Source organism: Pseudonaja textilis, chromosome 10 (genome assembly GCF_049901715.1).
Source record: "Pseudonaja textilis isolate UNSWEBS1 chromosome 10, rPseTex1.2, whole genome shotgun sequence".
Classification (NCBI taxonomy): Eukaryota; Metazoa; Chordata; class Lepidosauria; order Squamata; family Elapidae; genus Pseudonaja; species Pseudonaja textilis.
The window spans coordinates 25555703-25576680 of record NC_141999.1 but is presented as its reverse complement, the minus strand read 5'-3'; the positions used below and the strand labels follow the sequence as shown (position 1 = coordinate 25576680).

General features: G+C 62.6%; 1 protein-coding gene across 1 annotated transcript; it reads right to left on the bottom strand.

Annotated features, from left to right (window-relative positions):
• Positions 1 to 4890: 4890 nt before the first annotated feature.
• Positions 4891 to 19704, bottom strand: EML2 (EMAP like 2). The gene is given in 25 exon segments (XM_087939341.1): positions 4891 to 5248; positions 6063 to 6193; positions 6402 to 6497; positions 7004 to 7091; positions 7337 to 7434; positions 7731 to 7819; positions 8165 to 8232; positions 8320 to 8414; positions 8417 to 8453; positions 8558 to 8683; positions 8960 to 9023; positions 9025 to 9073; positions 9076 to 9111; positions 9524 to 9623; positions 10388 to 10522; positions 10613 to 10708; positions 10987 to 11097; positions 11553 to 11622; positions 11811 to 11960; positions 12074 to 12203; positions 12543 to 12571; positions 14805 to 14909; positions 17548 to 17668; positions 17816 to 17998; positions 19605 to 19704. Coding segments are annotated over 25 exon segments (2400 nt in total). The 5' UTR covers positions 19672 to 19704; the 3' UTR covers positions 4891 to 5122.
• Between the last annotated feature and the right edge of the window lie 1274 nt (positions 19705 to 20978).

The following is a 20978-nucleotide window of genomic DNA, read 5'->3' as shown; positions in this document are numbered from 1 at the left end:
CCCAGGTTAGGAGCACTTGCAATGAGCCTCTCGGGTGGGAACCCACCTGAGCCCCGAGTCTGCTTGGGGTGTAGTCGCAGGAGGTCTTCCTCCGCTGGAGGCCGGCCGATTGTGCAGGGACTCCGTGCAGCGGAACGGCCAGAGCTCAGCCGACCCCCCGGAGGGATTCTGCTTGAGACCGTGGAGGCCCTTCCTCGGAGGGGTGAGGAGCTCTGAGCATACTCAGAGAGCAGCTACAAGACCCTCCCATCGGCTGGGGCCAAAGGCACGCGTCCCACCCCAAACCCTTCCCGGCATGGCTCCGCTCCAGCCAAGGATCGTCCTGGCAGCCGGCGACGCTAAACCGGGATTTGGGGCCGACCTGTGTTTTCCTTCCTCCAGGCCAGCCGCAGGAGCAGGAGCGGAGCCAGCTCAGCCCAGAGGCTGCCTTGCTCAGCAGCTGCTCATGAATAAGTCAGAGGAAAGCAGGCAGCAGGCAGCAGGGTGGCCTGCAAGGGTCCCCGAGGAACCGGAGAGCGCCTTTGGCACCTTCAACCACAGCAAAGGAAGCGGGGGGGGCTGGGGGGGAGGGGAGGAGACGGTGGGACCCTCTGCCCAGAAGGCTCCCAGCAGAGCCAGCAGATAGGAAGCCTAAGTTTTGGGGGGGGGGGTCCAAGCAGCCAGGACCCCCCTTCCCCAGAATGAAGGCAAAGGCTTTGGGGCGGACGAGTGGGAGAGCCGGCCTCTGGGGAGGAAGTCCCACAGGTGGGGGCCTCCGTCCCTGCGGCCCTTTGCCCACCCTTACGGGAGGCCCCCCGGGCTAGTCAAAGGTGTGTGGGGGGGTCTTGGCTGAGCCGCTGTGGCCTCCTAAAGCGCATCATGGCCTCTTCCGTCCTTGAGCATCAAAGCAGCCCTGGAGACTTCAGGCCGGGACCCTTCGAGAGCTTTCGGATTTGGGGCTGGGGGTGCAGGGACCGATCAATCACAGGGCCCTCCGGTCCATGACCCCACAGCGAAGCTCCTTCGGGGCGGGAAGAGCCTGCTTGCCTCGCAAATGCCCCCCTTGCAGGAAATGCAGACACGCCCCCCAATTTGATTTTCAAGGTCAGGATACCCAACGGGGCTTTTTCCAAAAGGCAACTGGACTTTTCTTGGGTTTTTTTCTTTGAAAACGTTTTGCCTTTCATCCAAGAAGCTTCTTCTCTGCCATTAAGTGGGTCTTCAGAACTGAAGAAGCTTCTTGGAGGAGAAGCGAAACGTTTTCCAGGGAAAAAGAGTCAAGAAAGTCCCATTGCCTTTTGGAAAACGCACCTTTGTGTGGGGCAGCCCAGACCTGGAGGACTGAGAATCTCCACAGACCCAGGGGAGACAATTGAGCCGGTTACCGATGGTGGAATCAGGTCTCCCATTGTCAACCCCCTCCGGCTCTGGGGTTTCAACGCTGACATCCGGTGGAAGTGCCATGCTGCTGGGCAAGGCTGCCCAGGGATGGTGGGACCTGTAGTTCAAGGGCCTGGAAGCCCGGGAAAGACACACCTGGGTTAAGGGCAGGTTGGCACATTTCTGGCCGGAAACAGTTCTGCAAGATCTCGGTCAGAGGGGAGATATTTTTTTTCTTCTGCCACTTGAAATCTTCACCCAGGAGTTGCAGGTCTTCTGCTGAGCTTTGGCCCCAGTAAAGTTGTATATAACTCTGCCAAGGGCCCCCATAAACCCCCAAGGGCCCCTGGCTCGGGGGGGGGGGAGGTCAATGAGCTTCCAAGCAGCCTGCAGCCCCACCTCTGCCTTAAGGAGTAACTCCCCCTGCCTGCTTTGCTCTGAAGAAGCCCAGGATGAGCTGGAGAGGAAGCCAGGCTACCTTTTGGGTCCAGGTAAAGAGGAAAAAAGGTGCGGGCTTTTCTCTTTGTGAGGTGATTCTAGGAAAGTTGAAATGTCAGCGGGGAGGAATGCCAAAGGGACAAATCTGGTTTGGTCTTACTGCGGTGTTTTTCCATCTCAGCAACTTTTAAGACGTGTGGACTTCAAATCCCAGAGTTCCCCAGCCAGCTTTGCTTTGCTTTGCTTTGCTGGCAAGGGAATTCTGGGAGTTGCAGTCCACCCGTCTTACAGTTGCCAAGGTTGGAGACCTCTGGCTTAAGAGCGTGGCAACCGAAGCTGAGCCTGGAATTCTGTTTAAAAGCCGCTTCTTCTTCTTCAGTTTGCGACTTCCTTCCAGACACGCTGCCCTTTAACGGCCGGTCCTCCCTCTGCACAACTGCATTACCAGGAGGGGAGCCAAAGACGAATTTGCTCTACTTTACTTATTTTGAATGGCGATTAAATCGGTCAGCTGGTCCCCCGTCACAGTTGCTTGAGAAAACACAAGGCCAGCGGCCACCTGGGAGGGGCAGCAATCCCTTTCCAGTACAAAGTTTTCAAAACTTTCTCCTCCCCCACCCCCACCCCCACCAAGCTGCTTAGCGCCCAGCAAACCCAGAAGGCACTTCCGTGGTGCCAGTTATGGGCCTGGGTAATTCTAGGCTACCGCTGGACTTCCCCCCCCCGCCTCCCCACCAAAGAGCTGGAGGGGTTTCCAGCTCGCCGCTGGTTGGAAGGAACCGGATCCAGTGTTTGGGTGAGATCCAGTTCCCTGCAGCTGATTTAGGCCGCGACCTTTGTCTCTCCTCCGAGAGAGTTTCTGCCTTTAATAAGAAACCAGCAGAAAGGACACCCCTGAGTGCGCAGGAGAGTCGTGGCAGTGGCACCAACTGCCAAAGGGAGAGCGTGGCCCTGCCAGGCAGGCGGCTTCAGTGCGACACGCTGGTCTGTTGGAGGAAGGGCGGACTTAGGGCCGTGTTTTTCAGCTGCGAGGTGTGCAGACTTCAACTCCCAGAATCCCCCAAGCACACTAACTGTGGAATGCTGCACCTCTCAGGCACTGGCACATTCCTGCCTTTCTAAAACCTTCCCCTTTGCTTTCTTTCCGTCTGGAGCCTCTGAAATGCCTCCTTACCAATTTCAAACAATAATGGAAGGGGCCTTGGAGGTCTTCTAGTCCACCCCAACCCCACCCTCTTGGGCTCCAGCAGAGCAGAAGCATCGGCCCCACCCAGGCAGCAACACGGAGCAGGGCACGTCACTGGCACAGGCTGCCCATCTGTTCCCGTTGCTCTCCAGGCCTGGCAGTGGGCGGAGAGCCGCAATCACAGAGCAGCCTGCCCAGATGTCGGATTGCAACCTTCGGCCCGGAGGAGCCCAGATGAGCCTTTGTGTGCCTGTCGGCGCCGGCGAAGCTTGCTCACGGTTCAAAAGTTGCCCCCAGCAATGACATTTATGCACCGGAGACGATGTGTGTTCTTCTACCTCTCTTTATTGGATTGTGTTCTTATTAAACAATTCCTGGTCCCCCTCCCCCCAGTGCTTTTTCTTTGGAAAATACAGAAGACAGTCATGCTGTGGTCACTCCAAGTCCCCCTCCCCCCCCGCCCCACAACCGGTGTGGCCCCTGCAAGCCCCCTCAGCCGCCTGGCCCAAAGCAGGAGGATGCCCCAAGACCCTCGAAGACCCTGGGCTGAAACTGTGACTCTACTGACCCGCCACCTCAGCTTTCCCCACAGCCCTGAATGCTCTCGACTTCTCTGGACAGACAAGGTGCCCCCCCTTTACAAACGGAGCCCCCCCCCCGCCCAGCCCCCTCCCCTGCCCAAGGGGAGGGAAGGGTCTCCGGTCCCCCTTTGGCATCAGGAGCAGATCAACTCCTGGCTGCTGCCCCCCTCGCCTCCCAGGGGATCCCGTGACCATCAGGATGATGAGCCAGCTGCCTGAATTTGGATCCCGCCACCATGGGGATGTGGCAATGGTTACGTGTGAAAACTCGCCATAAGTCCCTTTTTTCAGTGCCGTTGTAACTGTCACTAAACGAAAGGTTGTAAGTCGAGGACCACTCGTATCTTCCCTTGGATTGGGCAAGCCGGGGTGGCCTGGCCAAGCGGGGAGGGGGCTGGGCAGGCAGCCTGGAGGAAAGAAAGGGGAGGGGAATGCCCGGGAGGGGGGGCTCCTTTCCTGACCAAGATCAGACCCCGCCAAGAGCACCCAGGGCACTCACCAGTGTGCGTGCGCGTGCATGCGTGTGCGTGTATTCACAATGCTGCCATCGCAAAAAGAGTGAATTAAGTCGTCTGAGGCCGCAAGGGAAGTCGGGGCTGGGCCTGGCTGTCTCTGCTCCTGCCTGGGTTGCTGCCCCCTCCCCCTCCCAGATGAACTTGGCTGGGGGCAAAGCAAGTCCCAGGACAGGGCACTCCAACCTTGGTGGACTTCATCTCCCAGAATTCCTCAGCCAGCTCTGCAGGAATTCTGGGGGTTGAAGTCCACAAAGGTCGGAGAGCCCTGTGCCAGAAAACACCTCAGGGCTTCTACCTGGCCTGGGATCTTCCCCTCTGCCCCGCAGCCTCGTTTTCCCCTGGGAGGAAGCCGGGTGGGGGGGGGAGAGGGGCTTCTGCCCACCCTCTGAGGGCTGGATTCTGACCGGGCAGCTGAGGAGGGAGGCAACTGCGCCAGGCCCAAAGGGGAGCAAGCCCAGGGTCCTGCCCCCCCGCCCCGCTCCATCTCCCCTCTCAGGGAAGGTGTGCACGGGCAGCCTCCCCGCTGGGACCCTCAGGATGGCGGCCACCCCCTTTCCGCAGATTGCAGGGGAAACAAACCGAATTCCAACAAGGAGCCCAGCTGGCTTCCATTCATAGTGCAAACGTGCCCCAAAGCACCCGAGGAGTCGGAAAGAACCCGGAGGGCTCCAGCTCTCCCTGCCGGGGGCTCTTGAACCCGAGGCCGAGAGAGCGGTTTGCGCCCCCCCCCCCGCCCTTCCTCAACTCCCTCACATTCTCAGCCTGTGCAACCTTCTGCCTTTAAATATAGATATATATATAGAGATCGATCTAGATATATATTATCGCTATTCATATAGGGATTATTTCTGTAAATATAGCTGCCCACAATCTCTCCAAGGGCCTCTTTCCGTCTCAGCCCCCAGCACCCCCCGTCCCCTTCCCTGAGTATTAAACCCTCCCCAAAGCGTTTAACAGGATGCAACCCCCCACCCCTCCCCTCCCCCACCTTTGCACCCCCAGCCCCACCACCGCTGGCCGCCTCCCCCTCCCTCCCTCCCTCCCTACACGAGGCGCCACTGGAGGACACTGGTGTCCACCCCACCGGTGGAAAGCAGCAGGCTGTCATCGTGGAGGAAGGCGATGTTGGTGACGTGGCTGCTGTGGCCGCTGTAAGTGTAGCTGGGGGCCTGGGGAAGGAGAGGGGGGGGTCAGAGGGGAGGGGCCTAGAGCCTTGTGCCACCCCCCACTCCCCCGGGGCTGATGTCCTGACAGCCCAGCCTGGTCCCCAAAGCGCACAAACTCTGCCCTTCACTCCGGAGGGGCTTTGGGGGCCTTACACCCCCCCCCACCCGCTGGCTGAGGAGGGTTTCAAATCCCAGCGAACCTCAGGCGCTTCTGTCTGGCGCTTCGGATGACGATGATTGACCAGATTTTTATCCTGCCTTTGTTATTTTTGTAAGTATCCTCTTTTCCCAACAATCACCCTGTGAGGTGGGCTGGGCTGAGAGGGAGGGACTGGCCCAAAGAGACCCAGCCTGCTTTGGGGCCTAAAGTGGGACCTGAACTCCCGGCCTCCTGGTGTTTGGCCCAAAGCCACCCTGATGGCTGTCATGTCTAAGGTGGGACTATAATTCACTCTCACCTGGTGGACCAGCTCAAAGCCGCCCAGCTGCCTTTCACGGCTAAGACAGAACTAGAACTCCTGGTTTCTAGGCCAGCGCCTGCAGCACCTGAACCTCCACTCCAAACTGGGTCCTCCTCCCCCGAGAGGGAAACCCGGAGAGTCTGGGTGGTTCTGCCGTGCCAGTGGACCCTGCCCCGCCCCCAAGCCCTTTCATGGCCTTATTCTTGGCGGAGAGGCACCGTTTCAGCCTCTGGGGGACCCTCTGGCCCACACCTGGGGCACCAGGCAGCCAGGGGACTGTCCCAAGAGCGGAGGAGGAGGAGGAGGAGGAAGAGGCCCCGGCAGAGGTCCGGGGGGGTCCCGCCGTAGCTGCTTACCCGTGGCTGGCAACAAGGGTAGGAGAACAAGTGCACTTTGCCAAAGTCATCGGCTGACGCCAGGAGCTTCCCCTCGTGGGAACGGCACACTGCGTTGATGTCGGTGCCATCCGCCCCCTCAGGCCAGATCCCTTCGGGGGCAGGAGAAACGGTCAGCAAGAGGCCGAATTTCTGAGGTTCAAGTCCCTCAAAGAACCGCCCCTCCCCCCCCCTCAAAAGATGCTGGAGGTGAGAGGATCCCAGTGGAGTTAGGCCTGTGCGGCTCCCTGCTGGCCCAGGCGCAGACACCCTCCTGGCGCAGACACCCTCCTGGCGCCCACACTGCCCCATGGCACTCACCAAACACCCCAAAGCCCAGCACGCAGGTGGCGGTAGCCCACTCCTGGTTGCGCACAGCCTCGGCGCTGGTGATTTGCCGGCAGGTGGAGGGGTCCCCTGGGATGGGGAGGAAGGCGGGTTCAGAGCGCTGCGTGTGCCCTGAGGCGGGGCTCTGTCTTGGCCAAGGAATTCTGGGAGTTGAAGCCCACAAGTCCTGAAGTTGCCCATGGGGGAGACGCCGCCCGAAGGGACAACGGCACCTCCCAGGAGAAGGGAGCCTGAGAGACCCGAGCGGGTGGGGCCCAGAGTGGCCCTTCCGGAGGCTGGTGCCAGTCGGCTCCGGTGGGCAGGAAGAGGCCGCTAAGGGAGGGGGCTCCGTGCCCTCCCCTTCCCTGAAGCCAACAAGGGCGGAAGGGGGAGCCTGGCTCGGCTGTCCTCGGGCTGGGCGTCCCTCCTGGGCCAGGAAAGAGCCAAAGGCCACCCTCCTCGCCCAGCGGGTTCAAACTGAAGGGGGGGACACCCCACCCCCAGGCAAGGACAGGGCAGTGGAGGCCGGTCCCTCTGTGGGGGCGACGGGCGGTTTGAACAAGGTGGAGTGAATGTCCAGCCCTCAGAAGACTCACAGTACAGAATCTCATAATCCCCCGAATTGGTGACCAAGCAGCTGCTGTCGGAGGCCCAGTCCAGGTGGGTGATGAAGCTGGAGTGGCCCTGAGGCAGGGAGGACACCCGAGTCAGCCCTCGGAAGATTCTCGCTCAGCGCCCTCCTTTTCTCTCGGCCTTCCAGGAGACTCTGGAACTCGCGGCTGCTGCGGGAGCCCCCAAGACTCCGCAGGAGAAGCTGGCAGTCCTGGGCCATCCAGCTGAGCCCCGGGCGCTCCGCTCAAATGAGCCCTAGCCCACCCTGGGGCCCCCCTGAAGACCCCGCTCGGGAAGGGCCTCCCTCCTCCACTCACTGAGCATCTGCCAACCCGGCCGTATTTCCTGCCACCCTCGGAAACCAGGTAGATGTAAACGAAGTTGTCGTGGGACCCCAAAGCCAGGTACTTCCCGTCTGGAAAGCAGAAAAAAAGCGGGTGGGGGGGGAGTCAGAGAGGGGGCAACAGGGCGGATAAAATGTATTTCATTCATTCATCCTCTACTTCTCTATTTCTAAACCGCCCACCTCTCTCTCAAAATCCCCCGGGAGCATCGAGGGCTCAGACGCCAAGAAATCTCCTCCGAATGTGTCTCTGTGTCCTTTTTCCCGAAGGCCATGGAGGGCCCCGGACTGCCTCCCCCTGGGCAAAGCCCCACCTGGAGTTCTTGCAACCCCTGCCCGTCCGTAGCAAACCCCCCCCCCTTTCCAACCTGGGGAAAAGCTGACCACGGAGATGGGCTCTCCTCCGTCCGTGTGAATGGCCACCAGATCCCGGGTCTCCGTGTCCAGCACTAGCCACCTGGTTGAAAGCAGAGCGGGGCAGATGTCACGGCAGGCCAGAGCCCCGCAAGGACTGCAGATGCGCACTGCTTCCGCCTGCCCCCTGCATCCTCCCCGTGTCGAGGCAGAGCAAGCGCACCAGGGCAGGGGGATGGGAACTGCGCCGAGAGGGAGAGAGGAGCTGGCCTGTCCCACGCCAGGAGCTCCAGTTTGAGGCCAGCAGCCGCGGGGGGTCCTGGGACCCCTCCCCACTCCTCCTTTGGGCAGCCATTCAGGCCAACCTCTCCCAGAGGGGCAGCAGGGCAGGGCAGAAAGCCCCCGAGATCCTCCCCCTCCTGCCCCCAGGGCCTCCGGAGTCCATCACCTGCCCGTGACTGTGCCCACCACCAGGACCGAGCCGTTGGGGTGGAAGCCGGCCGAGCGAGCCGCATCCTGGAAGAGAGGAAAGCATTCAGGCCCTTCCAAGCCGGGGAGGGTTCTTCCCTGCCCCAGCCGCCCCCCTGCAGCCGGAGACCGGGCTCACCTCAACCCCTTGCTCCACAGCGGCTGGTGGGAGGCCACGCTCCACAGGTGCACCTGCTTGTCCTGCCCGCAGGTCAGGAACTGGTCCAGGAGGGGTGGGTGGCCAGGCCCCAAAGCTCTTCCGTGTGTCCCTGGCGGGGGAGAGGGCGGGGGTCAGCCGGCCCGGACCCTGAGGGCCTGGCCTTCCCCTGGGGCAGCCATCTGGGGCCACCACCACCCCCGCACAGGCCGGTACCTGCACCAGCAGAGAGAAGCCGGTCAGCAGGGAGCCCTGCAGCACAGAGTTGCGTGTGGTGCCCACAAAGAGCGAGTCGCCCTTCCCTTCCGCAATGGTGCGCACTGGCCCGAAGCCATCCGGGACCTGCAGGGAAAAGCAGAGGTCTTCTAGTCCAACCCCCTGATCCATCAGGACTTCTAGGATCGATCCCTATTCCTCGGAGCACCCAGAGGGACAGACAGGCGGAAACAGCCCCTCAGCCAGTCCTGGAGAAGCCCAGAACGTGTTACCCCCCTCTCCCGCCCCCCCCCCAGACCTCTCCTGGCTTGGAAAGATGCCACCGCAGAGAGCGAGCGCTTTCCCCTCTCCCCGGAGACCCAAAGCCGAGACCCTCTCTGGCTCTTTGGCCCCGGTTCTCACCTCGTTCTCCTGCAGCTTCTGGTAATCCCGTCCCCAAAGCACCACCCGCCGATCTCGGCCGCCCCGTGAGGATGGTCCCATTCCGCAGCACACAGAGGCCGAAGATGCCCCCTCATGGGCGCCTGGCACCGCGTGGCAGATCCGGTTCCCCCCTGCCAGTGAAGGGCATCAGTGGAACACAGCAGCTGGCTCTTAGGCAGAGCCCCTCCCCAAGACCCAGGGGTGGGACTCTGCCTCCTGCCCCACAAGCGGGGGGCGCTCTTGGTCTCATAGCAGGGGTCCCCAACCTTGGGAGCTCTAAGATGCGTGGAATCCAACTCCCAGAATCCCCCTCCCCGTCAAGCCCAGAAGTCTGGGGGTCTCGGAGTCCCCGCCCCAGACCAATAGGGCTCAGGGCTCAGCTCCCATCATCTTGGCCTGGGGAGACCATGAAGCCAGCAGCCCAGATGGGCTTGCAGAAGCCAACAGGGATTTGATCAACAAACCCTGGTTTACGCCAAGCCAAGACCTTGCCTGGCCAGGGGCGTCCAGGGAGCCTTTGGGGAGGAAGGAGGACCAACCGACCTTTGCCCCAGATGTAGAGGTTGCCCCCCGAGTCTCCGGTCACCGTGTCCCCGTTCTCCGTAAAGGCCACGCAGAGAACGTACTTGGGCTTCTCGTGTTTCTGCAGGGAAAAGGAAAGCCTCAGAGCCCCCCCTTCCCCCCCCCCCCGATATCTGCCCCAGGCCTTGGGGTGGGGGGGCGCTCGGCTGCAGAAAAGCCTCAGGAGGCCTCGACTTGTGACGACCACGGAGCCCAAAGTTTCTGGGGCTAAGCCAGGCGGTTGTTTAGTGAATTTTGCCTCATTTTATGACCTTGCTTGCCACCGTTACTAAGTGAATCACTGCAGTTGTTAAGCTAGTAAGACGGTTGTTAAGTGAGCCTGGCTTCCCCGTTGGCTCTGCCTGTCCGAAGGTCACAAAAGGGGATCGCGTGACCCCCCAGGGGACGTTGTCATAAGTAGGAGTCGGTTGCCAAGCGCCTGGATGTGGATCACGTGACCACGGGGACTGCTCTGCAATGCTCGTTAAGTGAGAAAACCACCATGAGGGCCTTTTTTCAGGGCAGTGGTAACTTCGGACAGTTCCTAGGCGAACCGTTGTAAGTTGGGGACTTGCAGGTCCTCCATTTGAAACAAAACGTGCGGAGCCTAAATTGCAGTGGCTTCTCCTTCTGAGGGGAGGGAGGCAGGTGGCCCGAGAGGAGCCCCCCAAGGGGGCCGGGGAGGCCGATGGGGGGGCCTGCATTTCCCAGAATTCTCTGCTCCCGCGGAACCTCTGACCTGCCGTTGCGGAAGCTGAGAGGCTGCTGGTTTCAGGGCCGTGGTGGACGCAGGGAGTGGCGGGGGGGGCCCCTCAAGCTGCCCCTCCCCCTCCCCCCCCCTCTCACCTCAAAGATGCCCTGCCGCTTGCTGAGGCTGCTGCCTTCCAGGGTCCAGAAGTGGAGGTGGGATTTCCCGCAGGTGATGAGGAGGGAGGGCTCCGTGGGGTGGAAGGTGGCGGCCAGGACGGATTCGTTGGAGCACTTGGGAGGGAGGGAGGGAGGGAGAGCGTCAGACGTGAAACACGCGTGCTGGATTTGGGTGCAAGGAAGCGAGGCGAGCGAGGCGGCTACCTTCACGTCGGCCAGTTTCTGCTCCTTCTGCCAGTCCCAGACGGAGAGGACGTGGTCGTTGGAGTCGTCCACGGCGCACAGGAGGCCGCCCCCGTTCTGGGCAGAGGGGAGAGAGGGGCAGGTGGGCAGGGGCTCTCAGCTGGGGGGAGGGGTCACTCCACACGTGGCAGCTTTGAGACTTGGAGACTTCAACTCCCAGAAGCCCCCAGGCAGCCCTGCTGACAGCTTGTCTGGCTGGGGAATTCTGGGCACTGAAGTCCTCCCACCTCAAAGGGCCTGAGGTTGCTCCCATCCAAGGATGGGCCATCTTCTAATCTGGCTACAACTTGGGGGGTCCCCAGAAGGAGGGGGCGGCAGGAGGGAGCCTCACGCACAGATTTGGAGAATCCCACGCAGGTCACTGCTCGGTCAAACGGTCCGGGCCCCAGGACGTGGAGGGTGTTGAGGCTCACGGAGTCCCAGATGCGCACTTGGGGCGGCAACACCTGTGGGAGACACGGGGAGCACCTTGAGGCCCAGAGCATTTCTTCCGGGAAGGCCGACGCGGCTTGTGCAGCTCGTTGCCCATGGATGCCGCGTTAGCCACAGGGGGAAAGGGAAGGCGAGTGGAGCGCGTCCCCCAAGAGCTCCGCTGACTGGCACATCCAGAGCAAACCCGGGCGGCTCAGGGCTCTGCAACCTGCAGGCTGAAACACCCTGACACACCGGCGGGGGAGGGGGGAGAATTGCCGGGCAATGCCCGCTTTTAAATGCTCCCAAGCAGCCGGTGCAACTGGGCAGCCAGTGTTTGCAGGTGGCATTAATGCAGCTCTAACTGGGGGCAGTTTTCTCCGGCCAATCTCTCTCTCTCTCTCTCTCTCTAACCGCAGCCCCCTCCCCAAATGGACAGCCTGCCCTTTGGTCTCTCCTGGCCAGCCTTCCTGTAGGCCCCGTCCCTCACCTTGCCGTCCTTTGACGCCCCGGCCACCTGTCCGGTCGCCACAGTCACCATGTCTGGATGCACGGTCAAACTAAGGGGGGGAGCAAAAGGCCCAGGTTGCAGGGGTGCAGGACACCCCAAAGGGCTCCTCCCGCCTCCCCAGCCCTTCCCCGCGTCCTTCGCCAACCACCCTCTCCCCGGGGCAATCCCCACTTCTGGCGAGGGCCGGTGCCCTCCCCTAAACCGGCGGTGCTTCTTTTCCTGCCCCTCCCTTCCTACCACTTGATATCGTCGGTGTGGCCCAGGTAGTGGCGCTGCCTCTGCTCCTCCACGCTGTAAAGGACGGCCACGGCAGCCACGAAATAGACAATCTCTCCCGTGGGCAGCAGGAAAAGGTTGGACCGGCAGTCACGGCCCCGATACCCGTATCTGCAGCAGGGGGGCCGCCCGGGTCAAGGGGAAACACTTTGCCAGGGCGCCCGGAGCCGACTTGGGGGGCCCAGCCACCCTCCGCCTGGGGGACCCGGCCGTGAGCAGGATACACCCAGTCCAGCTTCAGCTTCTTGTGGGGCAGGTCCAGCTTGGTGTCCAGGCTGTAGGTGGCCACCACGGCATCGGGGACGAACATGGGGATGGGGCGTCCCCGGAGGAACATTTTCACGTAACCATCCTCTGCAGGGCAGAAGGGGAGGGAGGCCAGGCCAGGTAGGGCAGCTGGCTAGACCCCCGTCTGCCCCCCTCTGCCCCACCCCACAGGTGGCCTGCAGGGAAGGGCAAGCAGGAGCCCACAGGGAGGAGGGGCAATGCCATCTTTAGGATCTCTTTAGGATTGCTCTGCACCCCACTCTTTGGAAAACCTCCGACCACGGGGGAGAATGCAGACACACCCTCCTGGGGGTTTCCTCCTCAGGCGCCCCCACTTAAATCAGCGGGGGGAACAACACACACACACACACACACACACACACACACACACACACACACACACACACCAGGGCTGCATCCACTCACCCGCATTGAAGGTGGCTTCCTTTGGTTTGCTATGGAGAGAGAGAGAAACTTGATTGGGAAGAAATAGGAAAGTGGGGGGAGAACGTGGGGAGGGAAATAAGCCCCCATATCTATTGCAGAGTCAGCTGACCCTGGATGACCCCCCAGCCTCCCCAAAGGGAGACACAGACCCCCTTTCCCCCCACCCCCAAAGTTACCCAGATACTTGCCTGGCGGAGGAGGGTCCTGCTCGCCCCTCGGGGCTCCTCCCCTCCCCGCCCCCTTCGCTCCCGTCTTCTTCCTGCCCCGCTTATCCCCAAGGCCCGGACCCCCCCCTCTTCCCTGCCGCGCCCCACCCCCCGCCCCCAGCGGCCCACCAGAAGAGCCGGCCGAGCCCTCTTCCAGGAGGGGCCCGCGGGAGCCCCAGGCGGCGTGGCCAAGCCCGGGGAGAGAAGCAGCTCCGGCCCTTCGGCCACTGCTGGGGCTGCAACAGACCGGCCCCCGCCTCCCCCCGCCGAGGCCGCTCGGCCATGCGGGAAAAGGAGCAACGCTTACCCGCCGCCCAAGCGGCCCTGGCGGCTTAGGTGGGAGGTGGGCAGGTTGTGCCCCCGATAAAAAGCCGCAAACGTCCCACAGGACCCCAAGGGAAGAAGCACCGGAGCCCCCAAGAAGTCCCAGCCTTCTTCCCCCTCCCGTCCCGTTAAGCCACCCGGAAGAAAAATCCCGCAGGCCGAAGCGGTCCGGCCACCAAGCCCCGAAGTCCGGCGAGGCAGGGCACCCGCGCCCGGCCCCCTGCCCGCCCGCCCGCCCGCCTTTTGCAGGAAGTTTCGCGGCCGAAACTCCATCCTTCCCCCCGCCCGGCACAGGGGTGCGGGGGCACCTCCGTTCCGCGGGGGTGGCGGCGCGGCCCTTGCATCGCTCAACCGCGGCCCCTCCTGCTCCGCGCCTGCACGGCCGCCCCGGGAAGCCGCGATCGAGGCGCCGAGTGCGGATCCTCCCGCCGCCAACCCGGAAGGCCCGCGCCAAGCCGCCTCCGGCTCTCCAGGGCCGGGCGGGCAGCGCCGAGCCGGGCTGCGGGGCTCTGCGGGGCGGCAGCGCAGGGCGAAGCGTGGCCGGAGCCGCTTCCCTTCCCGCGGAGGCTGCAGCCGCCCTACCCGGGGCTCTTGGGCCGGGCCGCCTTCCGCATGCTGGCGCTCCGCTCTGGCTCCGGCGGGCAGGCAGCGCTTCTTCTAGGCGAGGCGAGGCGTGCGCGGGGCGGCTCCGCCCGGGAAAGGAGCGCCGCTGCCGGGAAAGGAGCGTCCCGGCGGGGCCCGGGAGCCGCCCTCGCCCGGCTGGGTCCTCGGGGAGCCGCGGCTGCGAGCCCCAAGGTGAGCTCCGCGTTGCCCGAAGGGCCCCGACGAAGCCCGGCCGAGCCCTCGGGGGCCGTCCCCGTCTCTCCGCCGCTCTCCTGGAAGCCTTTGCCGGACCCGAGGTGCAGGGAGGCGGGAGGGGGGAGAAGGGGGTGGCCAGGGGCCTAGAAGTCACCCGCAGGACCGTCCCAGGCCCATCCGGGCCCCAGGCTGCCCGGCTCCATGAAATGAGGGTTAATGAGGGGGGTCCCCGACATAGGCCGGACGCAGAGCATGGGGGGCTGAAGTGGGCTGCCGCTGGGTGGGGGCTTGTACCTCTGGCCTGGAGACAGTCAAGGGGCGAGAGGAACCACTCAGAGCAGCTTCTCTCCGTCTGCTTCTCTCACCTTCTGCCCACTTTCCTGGCCTGCATTGGTGCCAGGTGTCATGGCTGCAGGTAACTCTCTTTGAGCTCAGCTGGCTAAAGATGTCGGCTGCTGTGCTGCCGGGCAGAGTGGTTGGGGCAAGCCTTGCCAAGTCTGAGCTGCCCAGCGCCCGGGCAGACTAAACGGACTAGGAAAGGAGAATGTTTGTCGTTCAGGGCTGAACTGAGGAGGAGGGGTCTTGGTTGTTTCTTGCAGACGTTTCATGACCCAACTAGGTCACCTCATCAGTGCTGGAAGGGAGGGGGGTTTAATTTAGCACTGATGATTTTCCTAGTTTGGGTTGTGAAACGTCTGCAAGAAAACCGCCACGGACCCCTCAGATCAAAGGGACTTGGCAGAATCCAGAGGGACCAATCCTGACTGGCTTCATCGCTCAGAGTGCTCTTCTCGGCATGGCAGCATTGCTTCCACCTTGGTTTGGCAGCAGGCTGGGTGGGTGGGTGATGGTGAGGGTGAGGGTGGCAGGCACGCAGTGGGGGCATCTGCCCGAGCGGTCAGTTCAGACGTACCCTTCGCGTTTGCCGCTGCAGGAGCTGCTGGAGGAAGTGGGGTGGCTCCTCTGGTCCTTGAAGCTCTCGCGCTTGAGCTCCGGCGAGGGGCAGCTACTGTGCCCGCTGTAGGAGAGAGAGCCTGAGCGAGAGAGCCAGACAAGGCGGGGGGGCGGGAGGGGGCAGCGGGGGGAGTGAGCCAGCTGGGGGACGGCCGATGGAGGAGGAGGAGGAGGAGGAGGAGGAAGCCAGGCAGAAGCAGATGCAGGCAGAGAGGATGGAAGGCGAAAGCCCCACGCTCCTTCCGAATCCAAGGCTGCCGGATGTGCCGGAGAGGCCCTGGAAGTTTCACAGCCGCCACCGCCAAAGCAGCCAAAGGCAGAAGCAGCCAGGCAGGCAGGCAGGGGAGAGGGTGGGGCCCTTCGCTTGGGGGCTGCCTGGCCCTCCTGCCCTTGGAGGGCTGGGAGGGGAAGGCTTTGCGGAGCTCTTTGGGGTTGCAAGGGCTCAAGAGGCCCCGGGCCGCCCCGCTTCCTCCCCCAGGCCAGGGAGACCATGGCAGAAGAAGAGGGCTGCAGATCCCCCCCCTTTCTCTTTGGGGGCTAGAAGCAGGGGCTCGGGCGGGCTGATCAGTCTCCCTGCCCCCCAACTTAAAGAGTGCCTTCGGGGTTCACCCGCTGCCCCTCTGGGGACTCAGCCTCACGTAGGCCCGGGCCCCTAGCAGAGACGAGGGGAGGTTCCCCGGCTACGGGGCCTCTCTGTGGCCCCCTGGAGAAGTTAGCATCACAGCAGAAGCAGGTGGGAGAGCGGCACAGGAAGCAGAGAAGAGCGGCGGGGGGTGAAATGGGGGTCAGGAGCCATGTCACGATCCCATGGAGAATCAAGAGGCACCCCCTGAGCCACTAACCACCCTGGAGGGGTGATTTCCTGTCTCCCCCCACTCTGCCACGTGCAGTATGAAGAGGTAAAGGTATGATTTGCTACCCCCTCCCATCCTGGAATAAATGGTTTATCCCAAGATCTAACCAGAGCCACTGGAGGTGGCCAATATAAAAGGTTATTTTTTAAAAATCACTCCTTTTCTTGTGTCTCTTAGTGCAGAGTTTCTCAACCTTGGGCCCTTTAAGATGGGGTGGACTTCAACTCCCAGAATTCAAAGCTAGCTGGGGAATTCTGGGAGTTGAAGTCCACCTATCTTAAAGGGGCCAAGGTTGGAAATTGCTTTGTCCTTCCAGGAATCACAGCATCTCCTTCCTCTAGCCTAGAACCGAACCAGACATCCTTCATAACCGTAACAAGCCTCAATTACTTTTCTTCAATTAAGAAAAGTATTTGAAACAAGGCCCCTTCTGGAGAATCCCCTGCCTCTGAATTCCAACTCTTGAGACCAGACTTGGGGGGCCTTTTGAGGCGACCGTCTGGCTGAGCCCCCCTTCCCACCATCTGGAAAAACTGCAAGGGGAAGAGGCTCCTTCCCTGACCAAATGCAAGCGGTTTCATTCAGAGGGACTTGAGGTCTAGCAACTTGAGTGGTTTGCTCTGTAGTTTGCACCCTTCCCTCAGTTCTGCCTCTCTCCATCGATTCCAGGTTTTCAAGAAAAGTAACGCCTACGTTTTCTCACCCACTGCGGGTGAAAATGCCAGGCTTTAGGGAGGGCTCCTGGGCAGGAATGCTTGTTTGTGCTCTGCGCATCCCCAGAGTCAGAGTCAGAGGAGTCGCTGCTGCTGGAGCCAGAGATGGAAACGCATCAGGCTGTCTCTAAGATACAGCCAGGTCGGGCGAGGCGCCTGCATGACTCGCACAAAAGTTTCTGGCTTCCTCTGACTTTGTGCAAGACTGAAGCACGAACCCTCTTCCAAGGGGAAACAGGATTTCCCTTAACTTTGCTCGCCTGCCTGCGAAACCTAAACTCCGTTTCTCTTTCTTGAACCCTTTTCTTAAAAAAAGAACAGAGGTGACCCCCAACAGTTCATTTAGTGACCTTAGAAGTTACAATGGCCGTGAAAAAAACGACCCATGGCCCTTTTCTACAGGGATGACCAGTGCGACGTCCCTGTGGTCACCTGAACAAAATTCAGACGCTTGGCAACTGACTCGTATTTACGACGGTCGCAGCATCCCTGGGGGTCACGTGGTCCCCTTTTGCGACCTTCTGACAGGCAAAGTCAACGGAGGAAGCCTGGTTCATTTAACGACCATGGGACTAACTTAAAAAAAACTGCAGTGGCAAGAAGGGTGCTTAAATGGGGCAAAAGTTCACTTAACCACTGTCTCGCTTAGCAACAGAAATTTTGGCCTCACTCGTGGTCGTAAGTTGAAGACTACGTGTACTGTCCGTGGTGGGGACTCTGGAGGAATTTGAGCTTATTGAAGGCAGCAGTGTTGCACCTGGCAACTTGCAACTCCGCTGCGGTGCCTTAATTTTCATCAGGAAGAAATGCAGGAAGTCCCGATTCCGCATGGATCGTGTTTCGGTGCATTTCGGTCCTGGGGGGAAATTTCCACCCTTCAGAACGTTTTTCAAAACGGAAAAACGATATTGAAAGCCTTTGATCCGTCCCGCCCTTCGGGAGGGAGCCCTGAGGAGAGCCGGGCACAGATTCTCCGTTCCTGCTGGGTGCTAGAATTCCCCTTTGGATTCAAGGCGCCTAGAAGGCGGCAGCAGCAGCAGCAGCAACCCTGGAACCTGCGGGTGGGGTTCCCTCCACACGCCCTCCCCCGCCCTTCCTAAAAGGGGCAGCGCCCCCTGGTGGACCAGCGCATCACCTTTTTCCAGTAAGGACTTCCCTCTTGGGGGACGAGGGGGAGGTGGCGTAGCCTCTCCTGTGCGGGACGGGCCCATTGCTCAGGGGGGGCCTGGAGGAGAGCCCCCGCAGCAGCTGGTAAACTGCAGGAGAGACAGGACAGGGCTGGGGGTCAGGGAGGGCTGGGCTCCACGCGACCCCCCCCCCCCCCCCCCAAGCCCGCCTGCCGTGCACTCCATGGCGGCCGGACCTCCGGGGCCCGCCCCCCTGCCCTTCCCCCGCCTGGATACCTTTGTCGGGTCTGCGCTTGGCGAGGTTGAGCCCGTTCTCCTCGCAGGCGCTCAGGCGCCGCAGGACGTCGGCCAGGGCTGCCTTCAGCACCTGGATCTCGTCCCCCTGCAGCTGCAGGCGCTGCTCCAGGTAGGAGATGCGGTCGTCCACCTCCATGCCGCTGAGGCCGGACAGGTTGTCATCTGGGGAGGCAAAGGCCGGAAGGAGCAAGGAGCCCCACGAGAGACTCCCCTCCCTCCTCAGCGTCTCCCGGCGGCCCTTTCGCTTCTTCCCCTCCAGGCCCCCCTCAAGGTCCCCCTGCCCAGCTGTGCCCCCAAGGACTGGCAAGAGGCTTTCTCCTCGGGGAAGGTTGAAGCCAGGCGCTCCGGGCTGAGGCCTCCCTCCTAAAGGATGACACCCCCCCCCCCCAGTTTTTGTGTCCAGCCAGCCATGTACAAGTCCAGCAGGGGTCATTCATTCACGGATGGAGGGCCCAGTCTCTCTCTCTCTCTCTCACACACACACACACACGCTGAGCATGGCCTTCTTGGCAACGGGAAGGGGACCATGGGCTCCCTCGTGGGAAGAAGGGCCCGGGGGTGGGAAGGGGGTTTCCCTGCTGCACACGTGGCTTTCAGGTCAGAAGCAGCCTGGACTGGCGCGTGGCCCACCTGCCACCTCCTTCGCTCACTAGCGCTTCCGCGGCAGGGAGGAGAGCCAGTCAGAGCTGCCTGGGAGTGGCTTGTGCCTACCTGCCCACCCCCAGGTGTGTGGCCAACTCCACTTCCGGAGGGCAACACAAATCCGTGGCAGGACCTTCAGCCGGGGCTCCTCCCGTCCTCCACCTCTTCTGCAGTGGTGGGCCCGGTGCCCGTCCCGCCTGCCCGTTGCTGCCACTCGCCTGGCACTGCCGGCCCCTCCCTCTGCCTGCTTGCAGCATCCCTTCCCTGCTGCCGCCTCCGCATCCAATCAGAGGCCGGCCTTGCAGCCAGGCAGAGTACCAGCCATGGGATGGACAGGCGGAAGAGGCAGCTGTTGGCCAGAGATGCCCCTGGGGGTGGGGGGAGCTGGATGGAGGGGGCTCCAAGTGATGGCAGGAGGGCAGCTCTCCTGGGTTAGGATTATCCCTGCCTCCGCGCCCCCCCCCCGCCCCCCCTCTGGGCCTGCCCCCTTTGCTGGCTGGCCTACCTCCCAGGGCTGTGAGGAGATGGCTGGATTTGTCCCCAAGTGCCCCTCACTAATCCCGGGAGGCTGACGCCATCCTAAGCCTGCTTGGCAGGTGGGGGGAGCGCAAAGGCCCTGGGAGCAGGCAGGGAAAGCAGGTGGTCGCGGGGTGTCAGCTCGCGCTTCCTGCCCCTCCCGGCCCGCGACTCGGCATTCTCTGCACGGCCCATGCGGCCGCTCTGATGGGTCGACCCCCGCCCCGCCTCGGGCCTTTCCGAAAACCTGGGAGGGGCTCGGAAGGAGGGGCGGCAGGGCGCGGCTCGGACGGCTCCTTCGGGCGCGGAGCTCGGCCAGGGGGCAGGCGGACGCTCCCCACCTGCCTGGGCGAGACGGGCGATCGCGCCTATCCGGCCCCCGGGCAGCCTTTGCCCCTGATCTCCCCCCCCCACCCCGGCTCCACCCAGTCCACCTCCCCGCGCTTTGCCCTCCTCGGCCAGGCTGCGGAGACCCCCGGCCGCCCGATGCGCGCGGCCCGTGATGGGGGCCCCTCCCCAGGGAACCCGGGCGGGGGCGGTCGGGCGGCTGACTGCGGAACCGGGGGCTGCAGCGGCAGAAGCCGCGGGCGGCGGAGGCGCTTCCACTCACCGTCGCAGAACTGCAGCAGCGAGGAGGTGTCGTAGAGGAGCCCGCAGGCGGGGATCCCCTCGGCCATGCCGGCCCGCGCCCCGTCCACCCCGGGCTGCTCTCCCGGCGCCCGTCCGTCCTCCGCGGTCCCCTGCCCGCCCGCCCGCCCGCCGTTGCTATGGCAACCCACCTCTCTCCTGCATCCTGCTGGCCGGGGATGCCGGAGCGCTGGCCAAGACCCCCACCCGGCTGGGCTCCTCCTGGCGCGTCCCCGTCCAACCAGCCGAGCGCCCACCCGCCGGCCCGCAGGCACAGGGCGGCCCTACCTTCGGCTCCTTCCGAGCCCCACCCACCAGCCGCGGAGCTCCTCCTGCTTCCCTTCCCCATCTTCAGCCCTCGAGCCTCTCGCCGCTCCCCTGCACTCAAGGGCCCCCTCCCCGCCGAAGTCTGCAGAGCGCTCGCCCCGCCAAGCCCCACCTCGACCGCGGGAGACTGACTGGCAACTTCGGCCCTTCCACGCTCCGGCTCGGCTCTCTGGGTGGCAGCCTTCGCCCTCCCTTCAAGCCCTCCCCTTCCCTCCAAGTTTCATTCCAGCCTCTGCTGGCCAGGCTCCTCGTCCCTACCCGCCCTTCTCACCCAAACCTCCTTCCTTCCCTCCTTCCTTCCTTCCTCTCCTTCCTTCCCAGTCTCTTCCAATTCTCTCTCCGCTCCCCAGCCTGATTTCCCCGCACTGCTGCCTAAACCCCGTGAGGCAAAATTCAGACGCCCGCCCAGGGCTGCTCGATGGGCAGAGGGTCCGCCACTGAGAACCGTTTTGCTTTACTCCAGGCAGGTGTCTGTTTGCTCCTCCTGGTTTGGTCCCTGGATGCACTTCGGACGCTATATTGGTCTGCTGCACAAAATGCAGGACCTCCAACCCTAAAACCAGAACGGTCCCTCCGCCCGCCAACCGACCAAGCGGAAGGGCAACGCTGCCCTCACAATCAGAGCAGAGCCTCCTAAGTAGGTGAGCCGAATCCCGTCGGGGGATTTACAGGAATGACATAACAGGGAACTGTAGGCAAGGCGGCGAATCAATCGGGCAGCTTCGCCCTTTCTCAAGCCAGGGACGCACTTCTATTTTTATTTCGCTGTCATCTTGCAACAGTGAGGCGTGGTTGGCATGACCGCTTCCTCCTTTTCTCTCTGCCCGCCGAAACAGGGGATGGCTGCTATCATGGCCTTCCCAGGCCAGGGCTCTTCACTTGAGCAGTGGCAGTTCAGTGGACCCCGCCCCCACCCCCCAGCTGCAGCAACCCAGATTCCCCCCGCCACCTCCAAGGCAGGCAGCTTAAGACCCAGCTGAGCCAGGATTGGCTTCTCTGTTCCCGGAGCCTCTCCTGCCGGCTGGCTCTC